Raw genomic sequence first — 9,644 nt, forward strand, 5'->3', positions numbered from 1 at the left:
AGAATGTCAGACTAGATGATCAGCATTGGTCCCTTATGGCCTTTTAATCAATGAATCTATGATATACGCCATGATCTGTTAGCATAGACTGCTGAACCTGTGCAAAATACCATGGAATTCAAGAGCCAGCTTCAAGAGTTGTTGTGTGATCTGATCAGGTTAGGCATTGAAAGATCCATCAGAGTCTTACATAGGAAACTGTTCATAAGTGCTGAGAAATATTATTTAAAATTAGGCAACAGGGAGCACCGGGGAAATCCATTAGACAGCCAAAAAAACTCAACCCAACCCAACCCAAATCCTAAAATGCTGCAATGGACCGACAGAGCAGGAAAAGGAAAAGCCTAAATGGAGTTGTCTGTAGAGATGGTTTGGATTTTTCCATCATTAAAATTTTGGTGAAAATTGTAAAATTTGCAAAAACCAAGGTGAACATTTTATGAAAGGATTTCCATTTTAAGCTTCTTTTTTCTTTGACATTCCAGATTTTGAAGATATTTAAAATTTGGGGTTTTTTGGTAACACAAGTTTCTCTTCCCATTCTCCTGATAGGTTTACAAGTCCAATTTTTTCAAATGGCAACATTTCAATTAAAAAGTGAGGGTCATCGGCAGTAATTCAACAAAACATGTATTTATTTCCCTCATTCCCCCTGTTTTCAGTAAGTCTAATTTTCATTCTCTGTTTTCGCCGATTGTGTGAAAAGATGCTCCTCTCTACTGTTTTTCTAAAGGCTCCCTTCACGTCTTTGTTCCTCAGAGTGTATATTATGGGGTTCAATACAGGTGCTGCAACTGTGATCACGAGGGAAATCATTTGATCACTCTTTGGGGTGGAGATAGACTTGGGCCTCAGGTAGGTAAAAAGGTCCATTCTGTAGAACAAAGTCACCACCCTGAGATGGGAGGAGCAGGTGGAGAAGGCTTTATGCCTTCCCTCTGCCGTCGGCAGCTTGAGGATGGTGGAGATAATGCAGATGTAGGACAGGGTTATCAACAAAAAAGGGCCCATAATGAACAAAACTGACACAGTCAAGACCATAATCATATTTTTGGATATGTCCGTGCATGCCATCTTCAACACTGGTGGGATGTCACAGAAGAAGTGGTGGATGCGGTTGGAGCCACAGAAGGGCAGACTAAAGATCCAAGTGGTCTGAACTACTTCCACTGAGATGCCGAAGATCCATGAAGTACCCATGAGCTGTGCACATGCCTGGCCACTCATGATAGTTCTATAGTGCAGAGGGTGACATATGGCGATGTAGCGGTCGTACGCCATGGCTGCTAAGAGGCAGCATTCACGTCAGGCCCATGATGGAGATGATGTACATCTGGGCAGTGCAGCCCGCGATGGTGATGGTCTTTTGGTCCACCAAGAGGTGAACCAGCAGCTGAGGGACCACACTGCTGGTGTAGCATATTTCCAAGAATGACAGGTTCACCAGGAAGAAATACATGGGGGTGTGGAGTGAGGGGGTTAGCTTTATAAGGAGGATAACAAGCAGGTTCCCCATCAGGGCGACCAGGTACGTGACCAGAAGCACCAGGAACAGAACGATTTGCAGCTTGTTAAGCTTTGAAAACCCCACCAGGATGAATACATCAGAGATGGTCTGGTTCTCTCCAGGGTCACTCTCAGAATAGGTCGTCTGTAAGGGAGGCAAAGAAAGAGACTGAATCTGAGGAATACTAAACATGTGGATGTGAATCAAACAATTCATACTGGTTTCCTTTCTGTTGGGATGCTTCAGACTAAAACCTGCTGCAATTCTGTATAGAAATATATAACTGGAGCCAATCATCATCAGGCATAAGCTGGTGTAGCCACATTGATGTCAATCAAGCTGTGCCAATATAGGTCAGCTGGAGAGCCGACCACTTTGACACCAGTGGAACTACAGCTGATTTACAACAGACGGGGGTCTGATGAATTGACTCTAAATGAGCTACATCACTTTATACCAGCAATGGAGGTATACCAGTTTCCAGCATCGGGGGTTCTATTCTTCTTCTTTGAACACATTTTTTGTCTGTCTCCATGGAAATTAAAAAAGGGATCTTTTCTCCTTTCTGCGTTTCTTTTGTTTTCCCCTAAGGAATGTTATTCTATTCTATAACCATGTTTACCAAAATAAGATTTCGCAAAGAGGGTAATTATTTTTATTTATTTATTTATTTTTGTGGCATCCCAGGAAGCTTCTCAGGAAGGTGGGAGATTAGCATCTTCAAAGTCCTATTGTTCTCCCCAATGGCCAATCCAGACTGATTTCATTCTGTGTGGTGGGCGTTTTCCAGGTGTAAACCAACTTGTAATTGTTACATAGTCAATAGTCCTAAATTCAAATACAGTAATGATACATGCATATAAATAGGATAATCATATTCAGCAGATCATAAACTTTCCAATGATCTTTCACAAGACCCATCTTGCATAATATACATCTTAGATATGCTATAACCATATTATAACATTATTTCTATGAAGAATATGGGGTATAGTATTTCACACACACATCCATAGATAGATAGATAGATAGATAGATATGAATACAGACACAACCCAGGTGCTCAGAAACACACACACTAAGATTCTCTGCCACTGTATGGAAAATTCAAATGAAGAAACCAATGACTTAATCCTGGTCCCATTGCAGACTGGGGCACAACACAATGGACTTCAGTGGGAGAATGGTTGGGGGCTTAAGTCATTCATCAATAGCCTACCTTGTTTAAGAAAAGTAGTTCCCTCTCCCAGCTGCAGACGCTAAGTGTGTTGAAGGAAAGAGAGGTGTTTTTATTTCATTCACTGGCTTCTGGGACCTACTCCCTAAAGGAAATTTCTTGTAATATTCTTCAAAGGAAGAACAATACTGCCTCAACCTGCAACAAAACAAAATTCACTAGGGAAATCATTTCGTAGAAAGTTGTATCATCAATCATCATCATCGTGTGTATTTTCTAGATGAAAATCATAATGGGATTTACTAACTGTGGTAAATTGTGTGATAAAATTTTGTCTAGAAGAAGGAATGATTTGTCCAAAGCAACACAACACAGAGTCGGGGTTGACTAAGGTACAATGCCCAAGGCTCATGACTCTGGTTCCCCGATGTTCAGATTGTGTGCCCCATTCTTGTCTCAGAACCACGATTAGAACCCAGGAGCTCAGACTCCCAGTCCCAACTGCTCTAAACATTAGACCCCACTCCCCTCCCAGAGCTGGGAAAAGAACCCAGGAGTCTTCAGTCTTAGACTCCACTGTCCCAATCACAGGGCCCATTTTCCTCCTAGAGGACCAGATCCAAAGCCCATAGAAGTCAGTGGGACTATTCCCTTTTACTCCAGTAAGTTTGCAGTGGGACCAGAATCAGGGCTAGTTCCCAGGAGCATTAGAATAAACTCTGTGTGGAAGCTGAGAGGTGCTGGGGGTAGTGCGCTTCAGGGAGTGGGGTGATGAGCTCAGCTGGGAGCACTCTCAATTCTAAGACAGTGTTGACCCCATTACTCCAGCATGGAAGAAGGAGGCTGTGCTATTGGGACTGTGGTGGGATTCTCAGTTTGAGGCACACTTCCCCCTTAGTCAGTGCTGGAAGCAATGCCCCAGTGTAGCACCAGTGGGCGCTGATCTATAGGGATGGTCCTGGAGGGCTCTGTGGGATGTTCTCAGCTTCATTGATCCCAACGTCCCAGTTCAGCAGTAAGGGGTGCTGTACAGCAGGGAATAGGGTGGAGGACTCATTAAGGGACATTCTCCTCTGTGGGTCAGTGTAACCCCCAAGCTCCAGACCAGCTCCAAGGGATGACATGCTGCAAAGAGCTGGGTGGGGTCTCACCTGGTGGGGCTCAGTTGTCTCTTGGTCCATGCTGACCCCTTGTGCTTCAGCAGGGCACCACGTGGCCCTGTGCCACAAGGAGCAAGGTGAGGGGCTCAGCTGTGGACCATCTCCCATCAGAATGGCTGCTTAGCACAGTGCCCCAGCATGGCGCTTGGGAGACCTCTGCTGCAGAGGGTGGGTAGGGTGGATTAGCAGGGGGCGCTCTCCTCTTAAAGTTGGTGCTGACCCTCAGCAACTCATCACAGTGGAAGGGGACACTGTTTCTGGTGGATGTTATATCTTTTGGATGAGCTGTAAATGAAAGATCTTTCCTGACCACCGTGGCCATAAATGAGTCTATGGGGCTGTTTACAAGTGGAGGGGGCAGCAGTGGCACATACACACACATTGAGCATGGCTCATTTCCTCCTGTGGGGGGGACAGTCACTCACTCACTCACATGTGCACGCACATACAAACTGAGGATGGCTCATTACCCCAAGCCGGTAGAGACAGTCTCTCTCTCTCTCTCTCTCTCTCTCTCTCACACACACACACACACACACACACACACACACACACACACACACACACACACAGACTCTCACACACACACACATGCTGAGCAGGGCTCATTCTCTCCATCTGTGGACAACAATCTGTTGCCTGATCTATTGAATGTATCTTGATCATATTACCAGTTTACTTCCCCTATTCATCATTCTGAAACTTGGTAGGTTCTTGTCCCAAGATCAGGCCCAGTATTATCAGAATCACTGTTCAGTTGAGAACCCCCATATGCATGATTGCAACACTCACACTTAGGAGATTACATTATATGGAAAATGGATTTATTAACACAGTTAGGAAATTCACAAACACTCCATCCCAGCACGGCCGTTAGCCATAATACAGAAGGAGCTGAGCATCCCTATACTTACACTACCCCTTGCAAAACAACCCAAAGAGTTAAGTACAGAGGGGTAGCCGTGTTAGTCTGGATCTGTAAAAAGCATCAGAGAGTCCTGTGGCACCTTTAAGACTAACAGATGTATTGGAGCATAAGCTTTCGTGGGTGAATACCCACTTTGTCAGACGCATGTAATGGAAATTTCCAGAGGAAGGTATAAATATGCAGGCAAGAATCAGTCTGCAGATAACGAGGTTAGTTCAATCAGGGAGGAAGAGATCCTCTGCTGGCAGTTGAGGTGTGAACACCAAGGGGGGAGAAACTGCTTTTGTAGTTGGATAGCCATTCACAGTCTTTGTTTAATCCTGATCTGATGATGTCAAATTTGCAAATGAACTGAAGCTCAGTCCAAAGAGAAACCACTGAGCTTCAGTTCATTTGCAAATTTGACACCATCAGATCAGGATTAAACAAAGATTGTGAATGGCTAGCCAACTAGCCCAATGAGCCCAATGCTAGCATTTCTCCAGCATTGGGCTCATTTTCATATGTGTTCTCATACATGTTGCTATTCTCAATTGCCCCCAATCTTTATCCAACACATTATCCATTGAATTTTACAGAGCCTATATATTATTCATGCACAAGTGTTAATAACCTAATGCCTAAAATGTTCTTGCTGAATTTGTAGTTTCTGGAACATGTTGCCCTAGGCCACTCTGCTTCTAAGTTTCTCAGAGAAAGGGAGTTTTTTTGTTTATCATTACATGTATGTAACTTTCACTTCTTCCAACATGACACATTGCTTATCTTCTTAACAGTATCATTTTAAACAAATCAGCAAATTATATCAAAGAGAAATAATAAAAGCCAAGACATACAGCCAGCCAGTGCATCTTAAAAATGCATTATAGGGATATTTAGGGAAAGAAGGCATATAGTCCTGTAATTGCTGAGCTAGGGATAGAGGATTTAAATTTGGTATTTATTATATGTAGGCAGTGATATAGGTAGACAAGCCAACAGAGTAGTATTTCTCATTATAAGAATATACAAATGTATGTTATCATATAGTTATACAAAGATGTACCATATACACAGGCTTTTGGTGCAATATTGTGATACATTGATCGGACCACTTATAGTTATATGAGTTTATAACACAGCTATTATTTTACATATGGAATATAAACTATGTACAGTGCTTCTCTGACTCAGGAATCACCAGGTTGAAATTCTCTGCCCTGTGTTAAGCAGGATGTCAAACTAGATGATCAAAATGGTTCCCCTATGGCCTTTTAATCAATGAATCTATGGTATGCACCATGATCTGCTAGCATAGGCTCTGAACCTGTGCAAAATGCCATAGAAGTCAGTAGCCAGCTCCCTGAGTTGTTGTTTGACCTGATCATGTTAGGCATTGAAAGATCCATCAGAGTCTAACATAGGAAGCCATTCATAAGTGTTGAGGAATGTTATTTAAAATTAGACCAGAGGGAGCACTGGGGAAATGCAATCAAGAGACAGCCCAAAAAAATCCAACCCAGGAAAAGGAGAAGCCTAAATATACTTTTCTGTAGAGCAGCTTGGAATTTTTCAAGTATTAAAATTTTGATGAAAATTGTTAAAATTGCACAAACCAAGGTCAGTATTTCATGAAATGTTTCTCATTTTGAGCTTATTTTTTGCTTTGACATTTCACATTTTGAAGATATAAAATCAAGACACTACTTGGACTACATTTTCTCATTTGATTTTTCAGTGAAGTTTAAATCCTGTTAATAGGTTCTATCAAATTTTCATCAAAATTTAAATATTTAAAACATTTATGAGTTTCTTTTCCCATTTTCCCGACAGGTTTACAAGAGGTCAAAGTTTTTCAAATGGCAAAATTTCAATTAAAAAAATGAGGGTCATCAGGAGTAATTCAACAAATTGTTTATGAATTTTCCTCATTCCCCCTGTTTTAATTAACTCTATTTTTCATTCCCTGTTTTCTCTGGCTGTGTGAAAAGATGCTCTTCTCTACTGTTTTTCTAAAGGCTCCCTTCACGTTTTTGTTCCTCAGAGTGTATATTATGGGGTTCAACACTGGTCCCACAATTGTGTTCATGAGTGAAAGCATTTGATCACTCTCCAGGGTGAAGCTAGATTTGAGCCCCAGGTAAGTGATAAGAGCCATTCCATAGAACAAAGTCACCACCATGAGGTGGGAGGAGCAGGTGGAGAAGGCTTTATTCCTTCCCTCCTCTGATGGCAGCATGAAGATGGTGGAAATAATGCAGATGTAAGACAGGATTATCAATAAAAAAGGGCCTATGATGAACAGCACCGACACAGTGAAGACCATAATCTCATTTTTGGATGTATCCGTGCATGCCATCCTCAACACTGGTAGGATGTCACAGAAGAAGTGGTGGATGAGGTTGGAGCCACAGAAAGGCAGGCTGAAGATCCAAGTGATCTGAGCTACTTCCACTGAGATGCCAATGATCCATGAAGCACCCACAAGATGTGCACATGCCCGGCCACTCATGATAGTTTTGTAGCTCAAGGGGTGACATATGGCCACGTAACGGTCATACGCCATGGCTGCTAGGAGGCAGCATTCCGTCAGGCCCATGATGGTGATGACATACATCTGGGCAGCGCAGCCCGCAATGGTGATGGTCTTTTGCTCCACCAGGAGGTGAATCAGCAACTGAGGGACCACACTCGTGGTGTAGCAGATTTCCAAGAATGACAGGTTCACCAGGAAGAAATACATGGGGGTGTGGAGTGAGGGGTTTAGCTTTATAAGGAGGATAACAAGCAAGTTCCCCATCAGGGCTACCAGGTAGGTGACCAGAAGCACCAGAAACAGAACGATTTGCAGCTTGTTAAGGTTTGAAAACCCCACCAGGATGAATACATCAGAGATGGTCTGGTTCCCTCCTGGGTTGCTCTCAGAATAGATCATCTGTATGGGGTGACAAAGAAAGATACTGAATCTGAGGTTCTATTTTTCCTCTTCGAACACATTTTTTTCAGTCTACATAAAAAATCAAAAAGGGATCTTTCTTTCTTTCTTTCTTTCTTTCTTTCTTTCTTTCTTTCTTTCTTTCTTTCTTTCTTTCTTTCTTTCTTTCTTTCTCCTCTGAGAACGTTATTCTTTAGCCACATTTACCAAATAAAATTTCTCAAATGAGGGCAAATTCTGATCTCAGTCGGCTCTTAATCATGAGAATTGTTATATGAATGCAAGTATTCCCACTGCATTTACAACTCACAAAAGTGAGGACTACTCACATGAATAAACTGATGCTGCTGAATCCAATCGGTTTGAAGCCCTTTGAGGAATGAGAAGCTCGATAAATGGTGAAAACAATGGGGGATTTTGGCCTTTTGTGTACTAAAAATGTTATTCTTCCCTAAATATTAGAGAACAATTGCAATCATTCCATCCTTTATCATCACAATATCTGAAATGCATTTGTTTCTCTCAACATACAAAAGAAGAGCTAGGGCCAGTACCTTTGCTGGTGTAAATTTTAACAGCTCCATGGGTATAAAAAGAGCTATACTTATTTACACCAGTTGAAGATCTTTGTCTTATGACATTGCTATAAAGAATTTTACAAGAATGAAGATCCTAGAATGTTAAAAGGTTTTCCACAGATGTTTTACTTCAAGGTTACTTGTTGACAAGGAACTTCCTAATAATGGGCATGAAAGTGAAATGACAGAGTTGAAATAAAAATGAGCAATAACAAAGATATTGTATTTTGCATACCCTTAGCACCTTCAATACGTGGCTCTCAAAGCAACACATCAAATAATAGTGAGCTACTAAGGGGGAAACGGGGAATGATTAGGGGAATGATGGGGTGAAAAGACTGGGTTTACACTGCGAGTCAGCATTCCTGATACCTGAAACTCTGCCATCACTACAGAACCATTCTCCTGGAAATTGAACACACACACATACATACACACACACATACACACACATTAAAAGGGAATGAAGTAGAGAAAATTAAATCCAATAACCAAAGCACACTGTAGTGGAGCTCTATGCAGAGTGCACTACACAGAACAATTTAAAACAAAAGGGAATGTTTTTCTCTAAATAGCGAGACCTGGGGAAGAGGTGGGAATTCTTCTGCCTCTCTTAAGAGATACTCTGGGGAGCCTCTATTGATGTTTGTGAGTACTTTCCTCACCACGACCATTGCACTAAATGCAGAGCTGGCTGGAAAATGTGAAATTCCAATATTCCAATATTTGTTTTCACCCTGAATTTATATGAAAAGTTGAAATAGCGAAACCCCTAATTTCGATTCAGAAGAGTCTATATGAAATCAAATGGAAAATTGAAAACTGCCATTGACATCAACATTTTTTTCATGGAGAACATCAATACTGATGAAATCATAGTTTCAGAAGAGATTTGGATTTATTTCTTTATTTGTTGGCTGACATTTGGATGGGCAAATGTAGAAATTTACTCATCATTAGGAGTAAGGTCTGTATAGATGCTTTTCACTGTCAGTTGAGTGATATTTTCACAGCTCTTGAAGGCATCTGGACACTCCATTTATATACAGGAGAACATGAAATCAACAAAAGAAACAGACATTATGTGTAGAGCCCTGCAAATCTGCAGGTATCCGCTTTATATCTGCGGATATCCGTGGACTATTTTTGCAGATAGCAGCGCAGATTCAGATACAATTTTTTTACGTGTGCAAGGCTCTGATGGTAGCAGCCGGGTGGGCAGCTGTGAGGAGCTGCAGTGCGGACCCTCTACATGCACTGGGCGGAGGTCCTGGGGGCAGGGACACGGGCCGGGGGCTGCTCTGGGCCCCATCCAGGGCAGGTGGATGGTCCATTGCAGTTCCCCACAACTGCCCACCCAGCTCTTACCATGGCCGGCCT

At 42.1% G+C, this 9,644-nt stretch overlaps 1 protein-coding gene and 1 pseudogene across 1 annotated transcript; both read right to left on the reverse strand.

The window, feature by feature from the left end:
• Positions 1 to 674: 674 nt before the first annotated feature.
• On the reverse strand, positions 675 to 3,865 carry LOC128846053 (olfactory receptor 10A4-like; annotated as a pseudogene).
• A 2,845-nt stretch (positions 3,866 to 6,710) lies between these two features.
• On the reverse strand, positions 6,711 to 7,686 carry LOC128845885 (olfactory receptor 10A4-like). Its single transcript, XM_054044950.1, is given in 2 exon segments — positions 6,711 to 6,740; positions 6,742 to 7,686. Coding segments are annotated over 2 exon segments (975 nt in total).
• Between the last annotated feature and the right edge of the window lie 1,958 nt (positions 7,687 to 9,644).

This window comes from Malaclemys terrapin, chromosome 12 (genome assembly GCF_027887155.1).
Source record: "Malaclemys terrapin pileata isolate rMalTer1 chromosome 12, rMalTer1.hap1, whole genome shotgun sequence".
Lineage (NCBI taxonomy): Eukaryota > Metazoa > Chordata > Testudines > Emydidae > Malaclemys > Malaclemys terrapin.